This window comes from Salvelinus alpinus, chromosome 9 (assembly GCF_045679555.1).
Source record: "Salvelinus alpinus chromosome 9, SLU_Salpinus.1, whole genome shotgun sequence".
Taxonomy (NCBI): Eukaryota; Metazoa; Chordata; class Actinopteri; order Salmoniformes; family Salmonidae; genus Salvelinus; species Salvelinus alpinus.
The window spans coordinates 18,796,609-18,818,759 of record NC_092094.1 but is presented as its reverse complement, the minus strand read 5'-3'; the positions used below and the strand labels follow the sequence as shown (position 1 = coordinate 18,818,759).

The following is a 22,151-nucleotide window of genomic DNA, read 5'->3' as shown; positions in this document are numbered from 1 at the left end:
ACTATGATTTATTTAGAATTCAAGGCACACTTAACCAGCATGGCTACCACAGTATTCTGCAGCGATACGCCATCCCATCTGGTTTGCGCTTAGTGGGACTATCATTTGTTTTTCAACAGGACAATGACCCTACACACCTCCAGGCTGTGTAAGGGCTATTTTACCAAGAAGGATAGTGATGGAGTGCTGCATCAGATGACCTGGCATCCACAATCCCCCGATCTCAACCAAATTGAGATGGTTTGAGGATGAGTCGGACCGCAGAGTGAAGGAAAACCAGCCAACAAGTGCTCAGCATATGTGGGAACTCCGTCAAGACTTTTGGAAAAACATTCCAGATGAAGCTGGTTGAGAGAATGCCAAGAGTGTGCAAAGCTGTCAAGGCAAAGGGTGGCTATTTGAAGAATCTCAAATATAAAATATATTTGGTTACTATATGATTCCACGTGTTATTTCATAGGTTTGATGTCTTCACTATTATTCTACAATGTAGAAAATAGTAAAGAATCCAAAGTGTTAATCCCCTCGAAACCGGTGTTCTGAGGATATATTGGCACGGTTTGTCAGCCCTCGACTTTATCTCGGGCCTAACAACACCGTGCCAATATATCCTCCAAACACCGGCTTCTCGGGCATTATCACTTAAACAAAATCAACTCCTGCGCAACTATGAGGCAAAACAGACGCGGTTGGCTTAAATTGTTGACAATGTAAACTATATTGTCTCCAATGTTTATTGAAAACATAAATATATTTGCACAATGAGCATTTGTTAACTGTTGTTTGTTAGCTAGGTAGCGAATTTGAGCCATATTAGCATTGACATGAAATCAGCCAAAACAAGACATGGCATCAAGAACAAGTTGAAACAAGTCACTCGCGATACCCCACATGGCAGTTTCTTGTCATTGTTGGTAGCTACCTGGCGATCCAGAATCACAACAACTCATGGACTTCTGCCCCATTGAAGCGTGAACATCGTTAGCTAACCCATCTATTAAAAGCAGGTGTATCACAAAAGTTTTTTTCTCAGCATCTGTTGCATGACAGCTTTTGTCACCTACACCATATACACAAAGAAGGTAGTCAACAACCAACATAACAATATTCACATACAAGCTACACATTGTCTGGCAGTTTCGGTAGCTGGTTTATAGACCCTATGTATTTCATTGGTGAATTTAGGATCTATACAATTATGTTACACCTTGCATTGCTTCCTGAAAAACTTAATTCAAGGGTTTAAGTATTTTCCTGTAAAAACTCATGTAAAATACACACAATCCCCCCCCCCCCATGTACAATGTATTTACAAACTTTTGAAAACAGCATTTGGTTAACAGTATGATTAAAAAGTATATGCAACAGATAACAAAACCTCTAACTTAAAAACATGTACTGTTCATGTATAAATTGTGGACATGAGTCGTCTTCTGATCTGTCAAGTTAGTAAAAAAATTATAAACAGTCATTTTAAACATACCCATCAGTGTCAAAAGCTGTTGTAAGTGTCATTTGTTCAGCTAAATTCAAAATGATTTTGTAAGGTATAGCTGCCGACTAAAAGTAAATCTTTGATTGTCTGGCATGGTGAACTCATGATTGACAGTTTACCAGTCTTGATTAAATTATTAGCTGCACTTCTATCTTTCTGCATACAAAACAATATGTACATTGACAAGCTGACCATTATAAAAATCGTACACTCAAGGAGTGTACACATTTCAACATTTTCAGATGAAAAATATATACATCATTGACCCATTCACCCCAGAAACACTATCAAGGGCCATGAAAAATAAGGCAATAACATTCCATTGAACAAAACTATAAATAAGTGGTCATCTTTACAAAACGTAAACATTTCAAAATCTTTCCTCAGATTCCAACATTTTTATAGTATTTCCCATTTCACACCCCCCCCTCACTGAATGCATTTAAAAAAAGGAATAAAATGAACAAAAACTAGGGTTTAGGAGAAGGCATTTGTTTTTCCGAAAACAGACAGAACAGAAGACTTGGAGAGGACCTCCCCCACACACACAGCTGTACCCTGTGTGACCACCTTGTCATACCCCTGATGAGATGATGTCTGTGTCAATTATTGCTGATTGGTACATTTACCTCTGGGATTGTAAACACAAACATATACTGCAATATCAAAGACATCAGTTTAGCACCCGTTTCTCCATCCCTGTGGAATTAGGTAGCCTAGGCCCTATACACTGAGTATACAAAACAACATTAAGAACACCTGCTTTGCATTACATAAACTGACCAGGTGAATCCAGTTGAAAGCTATGATCCCTTATTAAATCCACTTCAATCAGTGTAGATGAAGGAGGCAACAGGTTAAAGAAGGATTTAAAAAAATTTAAGCCTTGAGACAATTGAGACATGGATTGTGTATGTGTGCCTTTCAGATTGTGAATCGGCAAGACAAAATATTTAAGTGCCTTTGAACGGGATATTAGGTAGAAGGTGCCGGGCGCACCGGTTTGTGTCAAGAACTGCAACACTGGGTTTCACGCTCAACAGTTTCCCGTGTGTATCAAGAATCGTCCACCACCCAAAAGACATCCAGCCAACTTGACACAACTGTGGGAAGCATTGTGGCCAGCATCCCTGTGGAATGCTTTTGACACCTTGTAGAGTCCATTCCATGAGAAATTGAGTCTGTTCTGAGGGAAAAGGGGGGGGGGGGGGGGTTGAACTCAATATTAGGAAGGTGTTCCAAATTTGGTATACTCAGTGTACTTCACAAGTATCAAAGGGTTAGTTAAAAGAAGATTATATGGGTATAAAGGAACAGAAACTGTGAGTCTGTGACTCCTGAGACATAATTGCTTGATCTTTAGGAACCATGGCTCTTCTCTCTCTGGTCTCCCTCTCTGCAGTAGAGTACTGATGGACAAAAAAGTGCATCCCTTTCTCCACATGAAGACAGCTTTTAAAGCTTTTGGAGACAACTCATGCCTTTCTCTTTTCTTTCTTCTTCCCACTCTCTCCTGCAACTTCTCCCTCCACTTGGCCCTGCTCCTTGGAGAGTGTCTCATCTCCGTGACAATGGGAGACGGGGCAGAGCAGCGTGGAGCTGTCTATGGTTGGTGACATGGCGTTAGCCTCGCGCTCTGGGTCCAGACTGGAGACTGGAGACAAGGGAGGCAGGGAGGAGGACATGGAGGGCTGTGGGGAAACTGGGAGGTTAGCTCATTCAGAGCATACAAGTGTGTGTGTGTGTAGATAATGTGGGTGTTTTTTGTTTTTTTACAGCAAATGCCATACCTGTAGAGAAACGCTGGATTTGTTGATCTTCTCCTTAATCTTGGCGAGGGTCCCTTTGAGGCCTGTTTTCTGATGCGCCACATCCAGAGCAGCTTTGAATAGCTTGGGTGTGACCGTTCGAGGAGGGATCACCTGGGCCGGCTCCTTCGGAGGCTTCTTATCTTTCGTGAGCATCTTCCTGATTCCGGAAACAATCACAAATTCTTATACACTAAATATTGTGAACTTCGAAACACCCAGAAATTAATAGTAGTCTTTATTCCCCTGTCTAACCTGGCCTTCTTGCGGAGCAGCTTCTGGGACTCGGGGTAATGCACTAGAATCTCATTGAGGTCCTTCTTGTCCAGGATGAACAGGTTGGCGAAGCCATGAGCCACCACGTTTGCTGTTCTCCTGTTCCCTCCACCCACTGCCAGCAAGCTTTCAACCCAAAGAGAAGAAATCCAACTAGAAAAAGTACATTTCCTGAAGAAAATGTGTGTGCTTCCTTCAGTGAAACAAAGAGCATACCTCAGACCTGACATCATGCTCACCTGATTTCCCCAAACACTGACCCCGCCCTCAGCGTGACAAACACAGTCTTCCCGTCTGGCCCGCCCACCACCTGCACCTCTCCGGCTTTGATGATGTACATTTCCCGTCCAACTTCACCCTGAAACACAGAGCGACAGTCAGACATCTCCTGCTCTTAACAGTTTACCTTACACAAAGAAGGCGCAGAGTGTATACAAACTGCACATTAAATATATTCAAACAGAGAAGCACGCTCGCACACACGCGGACACAAACAAGCTAGAGAGGCGGCACAGCTACCGGATATAGCTTTAACCTTTACCTTTTTGCAGACATAGTCCCCTGGAAGGTAAACAACAGACCTCAGTCTCTTCAGCATGTCAAAGATCATCTGTCTATCACAACCCTGAGAGGGAGAAGTAGGGCTGAGTGAGAATTACAGAGAGATAGAGCTCGTCAAATCTTCTGTGGGCTGAGACAGCCTGAAGACTTACGCACCTGGAAGAGAGACACTTTACTGACAATGTCATAGTTGACATCTACAGCGATGTCCAGCCTCATCTTGTCTGGGAGCTGGACCAGAAGCTCCTGTTCATCTGTATAGAGACAGACACAAATAGAGAGTAAACACAACGCAACACAAGGCAATGCAGCACAATGCAACAGAACAACACTACACAGCACAAAGTGACATGTGCCTACCCAGCATGCCCTGGGACTGCCAGGTGTAGTTGTACCAGGTTTTAACCCGGTTCTGCACGTCTTTAGGGATACGGTAGGAGGCCATGTATTTGACAGTGTTGTCCATGCATGCTCTGTAGTACGTCTGTCCTGCTGTGGCTGCACCAACCACGTCTCTCATCTGAAAGAAACGGTCATTGGCCAATCAGGAGTCGACACTAATCACAACAGCCAACACTATAATTAGCTTATAATAGAACAGATGTTCAGATAATGATTCAGAGCTAGATAACAATCTAGATATTTCATCCTTAAACACACGATCATATTTTACATTATACACAGCTATTGGTAATGTGGTAACCAACCTGTCCAATCATGATGGAAAAGGCAAACACTCCTACAAAGTAGTTGATGAGCTGAAAGATGATTTCAAAGAGCGTTGTGGGGTCCGGCAGTCCACCAATGGTGATTAGGGTCTTCACAGCAAAGTAGTAGCAGCGGATGTAACTGAAAAACATGATTACAGGGACAATTCAATGATAGTGTGAAGGTATGATTATGATGATTCTAAGTTTATTGAAGGTGAATCCTCACACCTGTTGCCCTGTCCGTCATAGACCCACTGCGTGGAGCCCAGACCTTCATACGCAGAGCCCCAGTAGTACAGACAGGCATTACAGTGCAGGCAGTACAGCAGGTAGGTGGTGGTCCGGATCACTCTGATCAAACCAGACAGAAGGAGAGAGTGGCTTTTACATACTGAGCTGCCCCTCATGTCCCTAAGAAAGACCAGGGCCTGAGTCTCAGAATAGGAGTGCTTATCTAGGATCAGGTCCCCCTGCCCATTTAATCCTATTCATTGTGACCTGAGCATGGTGATGCAGATAAAGTACTGTGCTAAAAATTTAACAACAATTTGATTGTGCTCACCTGTAAACGTAGGCTTTGGTCAGGATGCCCTCAAGACGGTCGTTGAACTCAAAGAAAGACATTATCTGGAGAATGGAGGAAAGATTACATTTTAATTGCTGTCTGAATAACATGATGGTATGTTTCACAGTAGCCATCAATTGTCCGATTAACAAATCACCCATATGAGTGAACTTATTTAATTTCAAACTTTCTAGTATAGGCTACTTATTGTAATGAACGATATCGGCAAAATGCCTGCGATAAGTGATCAGTATGATCGGTGCCGATCATTTTTGGTTAATCTCAGCTCTATATCACAGTCAACCCAGGTAGACCACACAGGTGTCAGGTAATCCTTACCTTTAGTAGTCGTGGGAAGCGTAGGAGTGGGTTGATCCCAGTTTTAAAATAGAACAACTCCAGTGGAACAAGACTGATGACATCCATCTGTAACCCAGAGAAACACAGTCAGAGACATGGTCTGTAAATAAGCTGACATCATCACATGGCTAAAAAACATTATCTTTCTCAAAGCTATTCAGTAGTAAGTATATAGCCTTGCACAAGCCTCAGCTTGTGCGAGCCGGAAAGGTAGGCCCTGTTTCTGTAGCGTGAGGCAGCTTAATGTACAAGTACACACCCTGGGCAGGACGCTAGTCTATCACAGGGCCTTACCCCAAAACTATCTCCTTAATGCTGAGTGCCAAGCAGAGACTCATCAGGTCCCATATTTACAGTCTTTGGTATGACTCAGCCAGGGATTGAACTCACAACCTTCCAATCTCAGGGCATACATTCTAACTAGAAGGCCACGGAGTAGTCATTCAGTAGTGAACACTGCAAAATCATTTTCAAGTGAAACCTTACCTTGAACCGGAAGGTTTTCATGTAATTCACTCTCATGTCCTTTTTGTCAAACTGCAATGAGGACAAACAAAAAACACATACATCAATGATTTTGACACGTGTATTTCTGTGTGTGTATCTGGAAAATCGATTTGAGATGTAACTAACCCCTCTTCTGGCAACATGGACTCATTAGAATGCCAAAATAGGGACATTTCACAATTGAAGTCTCAATCTCACCACTATGTCTCCACTGCGGACAAACTGCAGGCGGGGCTGGAAGACCAGTATGTCCAGGATGTAGATGAGGTCACACAGATAGTCAGTGAGTAGCCACAGGTAGATGTTACTGGGGGTCTGGTAGGGGAAGGCCCAGCGCACCGGGATAAGCCACATGTTCCAGTTCCACGCCAAGGTGACGAAAAACAGCCACAACACATAGACCAGATCTAGAGAGAGAGAGATGCATCATCCCCATAAAGCAAAAGAAAGAGCAGGTATGACAAAGATCAACAAATTAGGTCACTGAAAGCCAAACTAACGTTCAGATCAAAGCAGGAGGTTGTCACTAGTTACCACAGCCACAAAGTCATAATTATGGCTAAACCCCGCCTATTTCTACAATTTCCCTTCTTAAAATCTGATTTTAAACCTAACCTTAACCACACTGCTAACCTTACGTCTATTCCTAACCTTAAATTAAGACCAAAAAGCAAATGTCTGTTTTCAGGAATTTTTACAATGTAGCCAATTTTGACTGTGGGTGTGGTAACTAGTGACAACCATCAGGAGATGACAAAATTGGAGTGGAAAAAGTAATAGAGGAGGAGGGATTAATACAAGAATAGGAGGAGGAAAGCAGGAGGCTTAAAGGACGAGGAGATAGTGAATGCTAGGCGGAGGGGGAGCTCACTGGTGAAGGGGTCGATGCTAGCGGGGAAGCGGTAGTGCAGCAGAGCTCTGATCCAGCGAGGAGGCGTCACCTTGCAGCATAATCTAGGCTTGGGTTGCTGCTCCTCTATCTCCTCCTCCTTCGGCTCCTCTGGAGGTGCAGGAGGTGGTGTTGGAGCTCTCGCAGGGGCTGCAGGTGAAAGAGCAGAGGAGAGTCACGGGTCAGAGGTGAAAAGTCGGGTTAAAGAGGTCGTTGGCCACAGCTGTGCTGATGCAGCTCACCTGTGTGTGAGCGGACGGTCCGAGTTTTGATATGTTTGGCTGTGCGTTTGCACCTGGAAATAAAAGGTACTGTAACCCTTCACTTGAAAAAGAAAAAGGAGAGCCTCACACTCTAGGAGCTCAGATGCAATCATTTTATAACCAAAATTTCGACAGCCAAGTTGTTTTCATCAGGGTACAATGACAAACACTGCGGGTCACTAGTTTATATATACTGAACAAAAATATAAACGCAACATGTAAAGTGTTGGTCCCATGTTTCATGAGCTGAAATAAAATATGTTCCATACGCACAAAAAGCTTATTTCTCTCAAATTTTGGGCACAAATTTGTTTACATTCCTGTTAGTAAGCATTTCTCCTTTGCCAAGATAATCCATCCATCTGACAGGTGTGGCATATCAAGAAGCTGATTAAACAGCATGATCATTACACAGGTACACCTTGTGGTGGGGACAATAAAAGGCAGTTTTGTCACACAACACAATGCCACAGATGTCTCAAGTTAAGGGAACGTGCAATTGGCATGCTGACTGCAGGAATGTCCACTAGAGTTGTTGCCAGAGAATTGAATGTTAATTTATCTACCATAAGCCGCCTTCAATGTCGTTTTAGAGAGTTTGGCAGTACGTCCAACCAGTCTCACAACCGCAGATCACACGCAACCACGCCAGCCCAGGACCTTCACTTCCGGCTTCTTCACCTGCAGGATCGTCTGTGACCAGCCACACGGAGAGCTGATGAAACTGATGAGTATTTCAGTCTGTAATAAAGCCCTTTTGTGGAGAAAAACAAATTCTGATTGGCTGGGCCTGGCTCCCCAGTGGGTGGGCCTATGCCCTCCCGGGCCCACCCATGGCTGCGCCCCTTCTCAGTCATGTGAAATCCATAGATTAGGGCCTAAAGAATTTATTTGACATATTTCCTTATGTGAACTGTAACTCATTCAAATTGTTGTATGTTGTGTTTATATTTTTGTTCAGTATAGTTTGAAAGGAACACACACAGGTGACTGTAATCATGGCTGGCTGTTGCTTGATTTCATTGGTTGATTTAGAAATATAAATAGAACATATAAAAAAGCATGAATGGTTAACATAAGATTATAGATAACATTTGGCTACATAGGCCTACAAACATTATTTACAATGGATAGCAAAAACACAATCACAAGAATGGCTTCAGATCAAAGTCTATGCCGAGACCGGAGGGAGCAAGGGTCTTTAAATTAAAGATCCAGGCGGCCTCTCGTTTTAATAATAAATTGTCAAGGTCACCCCCTCTCCTAGGAAGGGTGACGTATTAGATGCCAAAATAGCGAAGGGACAAAATATAGAGTGGTTAGCTTCCAAAAAGTGGTCCGCAACTGGGTACGTCAAGTTTTTGCACCTAACTGTAACCCTTCAGAACAGGTGTCTTTCTTAGTCATGGAGCGAATGAGGTTGCTTTGTAATTCAAGACAACTGATACACAAGGGACTGAATTGTATCTACTGTGTTGCATTCTAACAGTGTGCAGATTACTGCTGCCTGTCAGGTTTTTAAGAAAATTGAACTACAAGTATTGGGAGTATTAGTATTTCTTCTTTTTTTTGCTCCTTTGTTGCTAGCATTGTCAAAATCAGGCCCATTGTCTGTAAGCCATGTGTGTTTGTAACTGCATTTGTGGCATGTGTACATTGGACATTGAGCACATGACCAGACCTGAGTGTAACTGTTATGTGTTACCCACAGGCAGTTGGACTGTCATCATCAGAGTGATCTGGGTCTATGAGTTTCTCTTTGGCCCTTTCTGTCCTCTCCTTAAACATCTTGACCAGCTCCTGTAGGCGCTCGTTCACCACGTAGCTGGCCTGGCTAGCGGACGACGCAGGGCGCTCCTTTAGCCTTCAAACACAAAACATCCATAGGTAATTAACACACACACACACCAAACACTTTCCCTGAAACCACACATCAATGTTCTTTTGAAGTGAATATTACAACACTTGTGTTGGTGTGAATAAAAGCACAGTGAAAATGGAAAATGTCTCCCGTACACACATTTTTATCTCTGCACCTTTATTGTGCCTGAATTTCAGTCAATATGAACTTTCTCAAGACATTCACTGATGGTATGAGAAAGGCTATTCTGACCACATTGTCGATACCCACCGACTAACACATTTTGTGCAGTAGACATATGTAGCTAGCTAACAGTGGTGATGTGGAGGTATCCGTATTCACCCATCGTCTCCACTGAGGATGCTGGACTGGCTAGGCCATGCCCTCACTGCGATCTCCATCTCCTCTTCTTCCTCCTCACTCTGAGAGTACAACTTCTTTCTGTGGAGGGGAGGCAGGGAATAATACTGTAGCACAGTGCCTGATACACAGACAGATGGAAAAACTAAGACTGCTATCATTTGGAACATGCTCTGTTATTAGAGTGCTCCCTGCAGTCTTGGCCTTACCATGGGGCATTACAGTTTACACAGGAAGGGAATGGCAGTATAGGGAATACAGTATCTGGAACATGGTGAAATGATGTTGTCTGAACATTCAACACAAATCTCATGTATACTGAATGAGGCCCTGAACTATCTTGAGCATCAGCTTTTTCAAGTAGTGTACATTTTTACAGAGAACCACACAGGTTAGGATGGGGTTAAGGAGTGAGGATGCAGTAAGGGTGATGTAACGATGTACGCTGAGAGTCGGGAAGCAAGTTCAGGGAGTGAATACATTTAATTAATAAATGAACAAAACAAGAAACACAAACAGCGCACGGACATGAAACAGCAACAATGACGACTGGGGAAGAAACCAAAGGGAGTGACATATAAAGGACAGGTAATCAAGGAGGTGATGGAGTCCAGGTGAGTGTCATTATGCGCGTAAACGCTGGTGACAGGTGTGCGCCGTGACGAGCAGCCTGGTGACCTAGAGGCCAGAGAGGGAGCACACGTGACAGGTGAATTTCTGATGATGGGATGAATGTTGATGGTTAGATGGATCCTTGATGTAACAATGATTACACATCTTACATATTGGTCCAGATATTCTTGGGTTTCTTCTCACTAGGTCAGTCCATGGTTCCATCAACAGGGGCAGAGAAGTGTGTGTGTGTGTGTGTGTGTGTGTGTGTGCGTGCGTGCGTGCGTGCGTGCGTGCGTGCGTGCGTGCGTGCGTGCGAGAAACAGAATGAGATGGGAGAGGTAGAGAATCACAATGACAACAACAACAATCACTAACAGCATTCATACAATTAGTCACAGACGGAACACACAACCAGATGACAGGTTGAAGATAGTGCAAGATACTCTTATTGTACTTACTTATCCATTTATTGCACTTACTATTGACATGACTCGCAGCGGTAGCAGACAACAGAACAGACACATAACAGAAAACAGTACAAGATAGAACAGCACAGCAACACAACACAATAAAACAGAGCAGAACAGCAGAACAAAAGACTACAAACATAGATGAACATGCTATTGAGAGACAGACAGTAGATGGACAAGAAAAGGGACACTAAACACCATGTCTAAAGAGGTTGGGAGTGGGGGGGGCTTTCAATCAACAAAATAAAATAGAAATACAGTCTATAAACTAAGATGCACTGTATTTTATAGGCATTCTCCATTCTTACTCTTTTTCAGCAACTTTACTGTCGACCAAAGCAATATAGAAGGAAAAAAGAAAACACCAATTTAGAGGATATCAGAGGTTGGGAAATAAATTGCAGTAGTAATAGTAGTATTAGACAGCAGTCATGTGCTTTATATACACTGCTCAAAAAAATAAAGGGAACACTTAAACAACACAATGTAACTCCAAGTCAATCACACTTCTGTGAAATCAAACTGTCCACTTAGGAAGCAACACTGATTGACAATAAATTTCACATGCTGTTGTGCAAATGGAATAGACAAAAGGTGGAAATTATAGGCAATTAGCAAGACACCCCCAAAAAAGGAGTGATTCTGCAGGTGGTGACCACAGACAACTTCTCAGTTCCTATGCTTCCTGGCTGATGTTTTGGTCACTTTTGAATGCTGGCGGTGCTCTCACTCTAGTGGTAGCATGAGACGGAGTCTACAACCCACACAAGTGGCTCAGGTAGTGCAGTTCATCCAGGATGGCACATCAATGCGAGCTGTGGCAAAAAGGTTTGCTGTGTCTGTCAGCGTAGTGTCCAGAGCATGGAGGCGCTACCAGGAGACAGGCCAGTACATCAGGAGATGTGGAGGAGGCCGTAGGAGGGCAACAACCCAGCAGCAGGACCGCTACCTCCGCCTTTGTGCAAGGAGGTGCACTGCCAGAGCCCTGCAAAATGACCTCCAGCAGGCCACAAATGTGCATGTGTCTGCTCAAACGGTCAGAAACAGACTCCATGAGGGTGGTATGAGGGCCCGACGTCCACAGGTGGGGGTTGTGCTTACAGCCCAGCACCGTGCAGGACGTTTGGCATTTGCCAGAGAACACCAAGATTGGCAAATTCGCCACTGGCGCCCTGTGCTCTTCACAGATGAAAGCAGGTTCACACTGAGCACATGAGCACATGTGACAGACGTGACAGAGTCTGGAGACGCCGTGGAGAATGTTCTGCTGCCTGCAACATCCTCCAGCATGACCGGTTTGGCGGTGGGTCAGTCATGGTGTGGGGTGGCATTTCTTTGTGGGGCCGCACAGCCCTCCATGTGCTCGCCAGAGGTAGCCTGATTGCCATTAGGTACCGAGATGAGATCCTCAGACCCCTTGTGAGACCATATGCTGACACATGCACATTTGTGGCCTGCTGGAGGTCATTTCGCAGGGCTCTGGCAGTGCACCTCCTGCTGCTGGGTTGTTGCCCTCCTACGGCCTCCTCCACGTCTCCTGATGTACTGGCCTGTCTCCTGGTAGCGCCTCCATGCTCTGGACACTACGCTGACAGACACAGCAAACCTTTTTGCCACAGCTCGCATTGATGTGCCATCCTGGATAAACTGCACTACCTGAGCCACTTGTGTGGGTTGTAGACTCCGTCTCATGCTACCACTAGAGTGAGAGCACCGCCAGCATTCAAAAGTGACCAAAACATCAGCCAGGAAGCATAGGAATTGAGAAGTGGTCTGTGGTCACCACCTGCAGAATCACTCCTTTTTTGGGGGTGTCTTGCTAATTGCCTATAATTTCCACCTTTTGTCTATTCCATTTGCACAACAGCATGTGAAATTTATTGTCAATCAGTGTTGCTTCCTAAGTGGACAGTTTGATTTCATAGAAGTGTGATTGACTTGGAGTTACATTGTGTTGTTTAAGTGTTCCCTTTATTTTTTTGAGCAGTGTATATATTTGGACAATATCTTTATGTGGAGGCAATTTCATTTGGGAGTATGGGCTCACCTCTGACGGCTGGTTTTGGACACTCCGGGTACGGTCAGGGTCTTAAAGTTGGGGTCCTGTAGGGTAAGGATTTGGGGAATGTGGTGGCGGTGGTGCTCCCCTCCATCCCCTCCTCCCTCTCCGCCTGAATCCACATCCTCCACATTGACAGCTGGGTGCACACTGAGCCTGGAGCTCACTGGGGAAGCAACAGTAACACACTGAGTGACTCAACTGTTCTCCAGTGGAACACAGCTAGTAATAAGGCTTATGTACTGTGGTACTCTACACACATATGCTAGACCAGTGGTATTCAAAGTTGGGGACTTGACCCCTAGTGAACTGCAGTGGGGTTGACAAAACCTTTAAAAACATTTTTGTTTTTAGGGGGGTAGACAACAAAAATACAGATTATTGTATGGGTTATTGGTTTCCTTTCATTTTGATAAGAGATGAAAATTCAATGAATTTAAGGTTATTTGTTGACGTAAAAATCAAAATGTACAGATTTTAAGGCTGTGACATTAGATTTGCTATGGGGTGGGGTCACGAGAAATTCTTGGGGAAAAGAATGGGGTCCCCATAAATTCTGTCTGAAAAAATGGGGTCGCCATTGAAAAAGTTTGAATACCACTGTACTAGACGCTTAAAGTGTCAACACAAAATAGGACACTACAAGTGTCAAATACTCTGGGTGGCAGGTAGCCAAACGGTTAAGAGCGTTGGGCCAGTAACCGCTGGTTCGAATCCCCAAGCTGACTAGGTGACAAATCTGTTGATGTGCCCTTGAGCAAGGCACTTAACCCTAATTGCTCTGGATAAGAGTGTCTGCAAAATGACAAATGTACTCTCTCCAACTTTTGTCAGCGCTTCAAGTGCCACTTGAAGGCTTGCCTATCACAAAACAGACAGCTGAAACTATTATATAACAAACAAACATACAGAGAACAAACAGACCATTTAAAGCAAGAGCTTCCTGGAACCACAGGATCCTAAGCTTCTAGGTTTTTCTGAGAAACATGCTCCAGTACATACAAAACAGACATGTCACAGACAGAAACAACAACAAATAACAACTGACTGCAACACAAGCCCAGCAAAACACAACACAGCATCATAGCACAGTATCACAGCACAGCTTCACAGCACAGCTTCACAGCACAGCACTGAACAGAGCAGGATGTCTGTGTGGGCTGCTGCTGAATCACCTGAGGGTAGAGCGGACGTGGGGTCGTCCTCGATGTGGAAGGTGGGGTTGAAAAGCCCTGACAGCTGCCTGGACAGGCTGATGGGTGGTAGGCGGGGGTAGAAGGGCACGTTGGGCAGCTCTAGGGTACTGTTGGGGGAGGACGGTGAGGGGGTGCGAGTCGGAGGGCGGTGGTGGAGAGGGACCTGGCGGACCAGGCGGTCCAACTCCAGGTCCCGGTTTTGCTGCTGCTGCTTAGGCATCCTGGGGCTTAAGGCTGTTCAGGCGGTTCTGCACATTGGTGTAGGACTGTCCCACTCGCTGAGGTAAGTTGTATATCTGGCTGGGAAGATTGGCCAGGGTTTGGGGTAAGCTGGATAACTGCTGGAGTAGGTTGGTGGGTAGACCAGGTAAATGCTGAGGTATTTGAACTTGGAGCTGGTGGGGCAGTTGGGACATCTGTTGGGGCAGTTGAGAGGTCTGTTGTGGCAGTTGAGAGACACGCTGGGACATTTGGGTGAATGGCCGAGTGTACTGGAAGAACTCTTGGGAGAGTTCTGGGGGAGAGAGGGCATTAGCTGGGTGACCTGGGAGGGGAACTGGGAGAGGTTGGTGGGGAGCTGGGGCATGGGGGGAAGTTTAGGAGCGGTGATGTTGTGCTCTTTCAGCAGGTTATTGAAGCTGTTGAGGCATGCAGGCGCGTGGGGAATACGCATGAGACAGCTCTTTACTGCATCGCAGCTGTCAGGGACTGGGAGGAGAGCACAGCACCGTCAGTCAGGCAGCACAAGACAACACTCATTCAAATGAACACTCTGACGTGAGCTTCTTCAGTCACATTGTCTGTCATCAGATAGCACTGTGAGAGAGCATGAATGCACGCACCCAAGCAAAATGCAGGCACACACATGTTGTGGTCAATGCATTCTCCGAAAAGAAAGGATTGGCAAGGTCAATCATGGGACTTGCAAGTTACAAACCAAGATAGAAGATATGCTTTCAAATGTGATTACAATATTCTCCTTACAAACATAAAAACAGTTGTATTATAATGAGCAAATACTTACTACCACAGTCGCCCTCCTCTACAGTCTTCCCCTCCTCCTGCAGAGCCATAGAAGCAGCAGAGGAACAGGAACAGCCATGAGTAACAGAACAACAGCAGGGAATAGCATTTAGTGACAAGTAGTTACCACAGCTGCACAAGCCTCAAGAGAGACAGCTAAATGTTGAGTCTTCCCATATGGAAAAGTTCTACCTGGAACTTGTAAGTAATGCATTTGGCAGCAAATACAAAATTCATAGAATATTCTTGTAATATCTGACTTACAGTTGAAGTCGGAAGTTTACATACACCTTAGCCAAATACATTTAAACTCAAGTTTTTCACAATTCCTGACATTTAATCCTAGTAAAAATTCCCTGTCTTAGGTCAGTTAGGATCACCACTTTATTTTAAGAATGTGAAATGTCAGAATAGTAGAGAGAATTATTTATTTCAGCTTTTATTTATTTCATCACATTCCCAGTGGGTCAGAAGTTTACATACACTCAATTAGTATTTGGTAGCATTGCCTTTAAATTGTTTAACTTGGGTCAAACATTTTGGGTAGCATTCCACAAGCTTCCCACAATAATTCCTCCTGACAGAGCTGGTGTAACTGAGTCGGGTTTGTAGGCCTCCTTGCTCGCACACGCTTTTTCAGTTCTGCCCACACATTTTATATAGGATTAAGGTCAGGGCTTTGTGATGGCCACTCCAATACCTTGACTTTGTTGTCTGTAAGCCATTTTGCCACGACTTTGGAAGTATGCTTGGGGTCATTGTCCATTTGGAAGACCCATTTGCGACCAAGCTTTAACTTCCTCACTGATGTCTTTAGATGTTGCTTAAATATATACACAGAATTTTCCATTCTTATGATGCCATCTATTTTGTGAAGTGCACCAGTCCCTCCTGCCGCAAAGCACTCCCACAACATGATGCTGCCACCCCCGTGCTTCACGGTTGGGATGGTGTTCTTCAGCTTGCAAGCGTTTCCCATATTTTTCTCCAAACATAACGATGGTCATTCTGGCCAAACAGTTCTATTTTTGTTTCATCAGACCAGAGGACATTTCTCCAAAAAGTACAATCTTTGTCCCCATGTGCAGTTGCAAACTGTAGTCTGTCTTTTTTATGGCGGTTTTGGAGCAGTGGCTTCTTCCTTGCTGAGCGGCCTTTCAGGTTATGTCGATATAGGACTCATTTTACTGTGGATATAGATACTTTTGTACCTGTTTCCTCCAGCATCTTCACAAGGTCCTTTGCTGTTGTTCTGGGATTGATTTGCACTTTACGTACCAAAGTACGTTCATCTTTAGGAGACAGAACGCCTCTCCTTCCTGAGTGGTATGACGGCTGTGTGGTCCCATGGTGTTTATACTTGTGTACTATTGTTTGTACATATGAACATGGTACCTTGGAAATTGCTCCCAAGGATGAACCAGACTTGTGGAGGTCTACAATTGTTTTTCTGAGGTCTTGGCTGATTTCGTTTGATTTTCCCATGATGTCAAGCAAAGAGGCACTGAGTTTGAAGGTAGGCCTTGAAATACATCCACAGGTACACCTCCAATTGACTCAAATGATGTCAATTAGCCTATCAGAAGTTTCTAAAGCCATTACATAATTTTCTGGAATTTCCCAAACTGTTAACAAGGCACAGTCAATTTAGTGTATGTAAACTTTATTTAACTTTAAACTTTGCGTTATGACGAAAACCATGGCTTTGACATTACCTTGGTAGTGGTGTCAGGTTTGTTGCAGTCCTCTGCCTCCTCTGCTTTCTGTGGTTGTTGGGTCACCGGTTCAGGTGCTACTTTGGCGTTCTGGGCCTTTGGTTTAGGTTCAGGCTCTACTGTCTGAATCGCTCTGGCTCTGGGCTTGAACGAGGGGATGGAGAGGCCCTCTGGGGTTCTGGTTCAATGTCGGGTGATGCAGTCTCTCTGGGCTCTGACTGAGGAGCACTCTCTGCTGACTCCACTGGGTCCTCCTCAGCAGGACACACCTGGCACCTACTGTATAGTACAGGTGCAGTTAGGTGCCACATCAAAGAAATGTGCATACAGTGATATGAACAAATAAAAATGAACACAGCATGGGAAAAAAGTGATTCGATAGTGTCATGGTTGCCCCATTACTACAGTGAAAACGGATTTCTTCTAGCCCAACCAGGTCAAAAGATCTGACCTATATATTTCCCGGCATAACATTTTTATCTTCCTATAGCGGATCGCCGGTTTGTCATTAGTTACCACTGCCAAAAAATAAAAATGGTCTATATCATAAAAATTCATGATAACAAAAATGTGCTTTTTGGTCTTCATTTAAATATGCCCTTTGCAGAAATCACTCCGGTATTTCCTGGTTGCTGAAATTGTAATAGTTTGCCTAATTTCAGTTTATATGACAAAACAAGCAAGTATGTGTAGAGAATCATTGTACCATCTAAACCATTGTAAAATATATAGTCCATAATCAAAAATATTGTACTTTCAGCTGTTTGAAGCTGGTATACAAAATCGAAAGTGAAGGACACAAAAACGGAACTTAAGCATGGAAAGCATTATGTGGCGTACAGCAGGTCAGCCACCAGGGGGAGACTCGTCAAAACCTGATGGCAGACGGAGTATACGTCACGAGGCGATGGCTCCATCTGCTGGACGTGCCAGGTCTCGACGGGATCTCCGGCCAGGACTAATTGGGGCTGATTGGGGATTTGTGAGTAATCAAGGCTGATTCCTCACCAGCTGTACAAGTCCCATAAAGCTGCCAGAAGGGCAGCACACAGGGAAGAGACTAGGGGAGGAAAGGACTGACGTATAGTTGGGGACGATAACAGGAGGGAGTTCAGTTTTGATCCCCACAGGACACAGCAAGACCCGGAGGACGGTATCCCGGAGAGGGTCTCTTGGGGGAGACTATTTATTTTGGATTATTATTTTAATAAACACCTTTGAAATGAGCTAATCCTACTCTGTCCGTGTCTGATCTGTGTAAACGTTTTGACCCAACCCCCTGGTCTGCCACAATAGAAATAACTTTTCTTTCAATGACATATCTGTGAATTTGGTCGAGTCACCCAAAAAGTTACATATTGCAGCTTTAATGTTAGGCGTAAGGTTAACAGTGTGGTTAAGGTTAAAATACGATTTTTAAGAAAATAAATGGGCAAGGTTTAGTCATTTGAGACTGTGGTAACTAGTGACGACCGGATCACCATGTTGTGGGCTGTTCTAAAACTACTCAGTCATGTTACCTCATTGGCTAGCTAGCTAACAGCCTGTTAACTTTACCAGTATTTCCAAACATTTGGGGGCATAGAAAGGAGATCAATACTCATAGCAATGAATGATGCTGCGTTCACATCCTAGTCGGAACTAAGAAACTCAGACATTTCAGACTTGCTAACTGGTTGTAGTTATAGAGTACCACATTATGAGTCATAATACCCATATAACCTAGCAGTCAAACAGGGAAATGGTTCCAATCGTTTTCCACCATTTTTCCCATAGGGGATTTTAGAAACACTTAAAATAAGAGCTGTGTACAGTAGGCCTACCCTGGCATGACTTTGTGATAAACGTGTAAATCCCTCTAGGACAACATGACTTTTATCAATATATTCGCCTGTATTTACCCCCAAAGAATGAATCTAGGCGTAAATGGAGCCGAATATATTGATAAAAGTCACCTTATCCAAGAGAGATTTACATGGTTATCAAAACGTCACACCAGGTTAAGCCTACACGAAACACAGCCCTTATTTAATCCCCTATGACAAAAATGAATGGTGGAAAAACTATTGGAACCATTTCCCTGTTTGACTGCTGTGTTTTATAGATATTATGACGCCTCCACTGTGGGGCTCTATACACATGCTGATTTCAACCAGTTAGCAAGTCAGACATTTCCGAATTCCTAGTTCTGACTAGGATGTGAACACGGCATGGATGACAGGTCTCTTGCATGTTGTCTTCAAAATGCTTTTTAAAGAGACAGTGTACAATGTAATGCGTGTAGTGTGATTCAATTTTAGTCCTGTATTGATGCTTTGCCTGTTTGATGATTCGTCAGAGGGCATAGTGGGATTTCTTGTAAGCTTCCGGGTTAGAGTCCCGCTCCTTCAAAGCGGCAGCTCTACCCTTCAGCTCAGTGCGGATGTTGCCTGTAATCCATGGCTTCTAGTTGGGATATGTACGTACAGTCACTGTGGGGACGACGTCATCGATGCACTTATTGATGAAGCCAGTGACTGATGTGGTGTATTCCTCAATGTCATTGGAAGAATCCCAGAACATATTCCAGTCTGTGCTAGCAAAACAGTCCTGTAGCTTAGCATCTGCTTCATCTGACCACTTTTTTATTGACCGAGTCACTGGTGCTTCCTGCTTTAGTTTTTGCTTGTAAGCAGGAATCAGGAGGATAGAATTATGGTTAGATTTGCCAAATGAAGGGCGAGATTTGTACGTGTCTCTATGTGTGGAGTAAAGGTGGTCTAGAGGTTTTTCCCTTTGGTTGCACATTTAACATGCTGGTAGAAACGAGGTAAAACAGATTTAAGTTTCCCTGCATTAAAGTCCCCGGCCACTAGGAGCGCTGCCTCTGGATGAGCATCTTCCTGTTTGCTTATGGCCGTATACAGCTCATTGAGTGCAGTCTTAGTGCCAGCATCGGTTTGTGGTGGTAAATAGACAGCTACAAAGAATATAGATGAAAACTCTCTTGGTCAATAGTGTGGTCTACAGCTTATCATGAGATACTCTACCACAGTAGAGCAAAACCTCGAGACTTCTGTAGATTTCGTGCACCAGCTGTTGTTTACAAATATACATAGACCCCCACCCCTTGTCTTACCAGAGGCTGCTGTTCTATCCTGCCGAAAAAGTGTAAAACCCACCAGCTGTATGTTATTCATGTTGTCGTTCAGTCACGACTCGGTGAAACATAAGATATTACAGTTTTTAATGTCCCGTTGGTAGGATATACGTGCTCGTAGTTCTTCTATTTTATTATCCAGTGATTGTACATTGGCTAATAGGATTGATGGTAAAGGCAGATTACGGATCCTTACAAGACACCCAGACCTACGTCCCCGATATCTCCGTGTCTTTCTCCTACTAATGACGGGGATGAGGGCCTTGTCGGGTATCTGGAGTAAATACTTCACGTCCGACTCGTTAAAGAAAAAAAAGTATTCTTCCAGTACGGGGTGAGTAATCGCTGTCCTGATATCTAGAAGTTATTTTCGGTCATAAGAGACAGTGGCATAAGCATTATGTACAAAATAAGTAACAAATAACTTGAAAAAACACACACAATAGCACAATTGGTTAGGGGACCGTAAAACGGCAGCCATCTCCTCCGGCACCAATTTGTCCTGTCTCAATAAGAAAATTGTGCATTTACACAATGTAGAAACCTAATATTCCACAAATTACTTTGTAATTTCAATGACAGGTATTCATGTCAACATTTTAGCTTTTATAATAAACTAACGTCTTTAGTGTTACATATTCGTTTCTAGGGCACAACATGTGCTTCAAAAGTAGCTAAAATTCATATAGGCTCAATATAGGCTGTATCTCAATCAACAACAAAAAATGAAATCTTATTTTTCCTCCTACATTTCATGTGGTGCTCCTAACTTTTTAAAGTTGGGAACACCAGTGCTTCCAATGAAAAATTATCATTTAGAACCCTGGTCACAGCAAAATGTTGCTCCCAATCCCTCCCCCCTATAACCGCCTGACACTATTGCATAGGTAGAACAACAACATGTCACTTGCCAATCCTACTAATACCGTGCATTATCTAATCAACCTAGCTACCAGTTCAGTAGCCAATCAAGAAAATTCAATTGAAGAAATAAGTGTTAAGTTAAACATAAACAAAATATATTTTCAGACATTTAGTTTGTTGCCAGTAAACAGTTAGCAGCAGGTGTATTCAAAGTGTTACATCTGATAGACTAGGCATGGTCAAAAACTATTTGCATGCAATATGGACAAGGCAGGCTTGAGGCTACTCACTTGAACACTCAAGAGATTTCGAGTGCATTCGGTAATAGTTTACCTCCCAAGACTCATCTTTGCGACATTAACGAATCTGTTGTCAAGTCAACAAACGTTTTGCTGTGTTTTAAAGTTTTGCAATAGAGAGAGAATCGTCTACCTCTCAATGGATTCGCTCGAGCCCAAACCTTAGCCACCCTTCACCCACGTCGAAGCGAAAAACAGGAAGCCTGCTCAGTTACTAGGCAACCGTCGAGAGGGGACCAGTGGTTGCCAGGGGAAGTGATGTCGTGTTATGATTACATCAAATGTTTTGATTAGATGTGTATTTTGTCACATGCACAGGTTCGTTGATGTCGTTGCAGTGTACAGTGGAATACTTAAGCTCTGAGCTCCAACAGTGTAGGTGTGAATGAAACAATAAAACAACTATGATAATATATACATATTTACAACTGTGACAATGATACATATAAATGTCCATTAGGGTGTAGGCAGGGTAATTGTACGTTGAGGGGGGAGAAACATTTAAATGTCCATGGGGGAGCAGCAGGAAGAGGTGGGTGCATGGGGGGTTAGGTGTAGTGGTGGCTATTCAGAATGATGTCTGTTGGGGGAGGGGGCAAAGGGGGCAGGCCACATTTCTTCAGCCTCCTATGGTTAAAGAGTCGCTGTCGTGCCTTCTTCACAACTGTGTCCGTGTGATTTGACCATTTCAGCTCCTCGGAAATGTGTACGCCAAGGAACTTGAAGTTTTTGACCGTCTCCACATCGGCCATGTTGATGAGGATGGGGGCGTGCCCAGCCTGAATCCTCCTGAAGTCCACAATCAGCTCCTTTATTTTGCTGACGTTGAGGGAGAGGTTGTTTACCTGACACCACAGCGTCAGCATTCCTACCTCATCCCTGTAGGCTGTCTCATCGTTTTTGGTAATCAAATCAAATGTTATTTGTCACATGCTCCAAATACAACAGGTGTAGACCTTACCGTGAAATGCTTACTTACAAGCCCTTAACCAACAATGCTGTTCAAGAAATCAAGTTAAGAAAATATTTACCTAATAAACTCAAGTTAAAAAAAAATATAAAAAAAATAACACAATAAAATAACAATACTGAGGCTATATACAGGAGGTACCGGTA

General features: G+C 43.8%; 1 protein-coding gene across 1 annotated transcript in view; it reads right to left on the bottom strand.

Moving 5' to 3' along the window:
• Positions 1-689: 689 nt before the first annotated feature.
• Positions 690-22,151, bottom strand: part of LOC139584444 (cyclic nucleotide-gated channel beta-1-like) — a 37,075-nt gene continuing 15,613 nt past the window's right edge. Inside the window, 22 exon segments of the mRNA XM_071416292.1 lie at positions 690-3,186; positions 3,286-3,463; positions 3,559-3,705; positions 3,819-3,937; positions 4,121-4,204; positions 4,297-4,394; positions 4,501-4,660; positions 4,848-4,989; positions 5,079-5,201; positions 5,413-5,477; positions 5,755-5,841; positions 6,262-6,312; positions 6,481-6,689; positions 7,154-7,321; positions 9,144-9,298; positions 9,638-9,736; positions 10,438-10,470; positions 11,049-11,066; positions 12,788-12,961; positions 15,016-15,056; positions 16,734-16,871; positions 16,874-17,009. Of these exon segments, the coding sequence (XP_071272393.1) occupies positions 2,971-3,186; positions 3,286-3,463; positions 3,559-3,705; positions 3,819-3,937; positions 4,121-4,204; positions 4,297-4,394; positions 4,501-4,660; positions 4,848-4,989; positions 5,079-5,201; positions 5,413-5,477; positions 5,755-5,841; positions 6,262-6,312; positions 6,481-6,689; positions 7,154-7,321; positions 9,144-9,298; positions 9,638-9,736; positions 10,438-10,470; positions 11,049-11,066; positions 12,788-12,961; positions 15,016-15,056; positions 16,734-16,871; positions 16,874-17,009 (2,641 nt within the window). The 3' untranslated portion in view covers positions 690-2,970.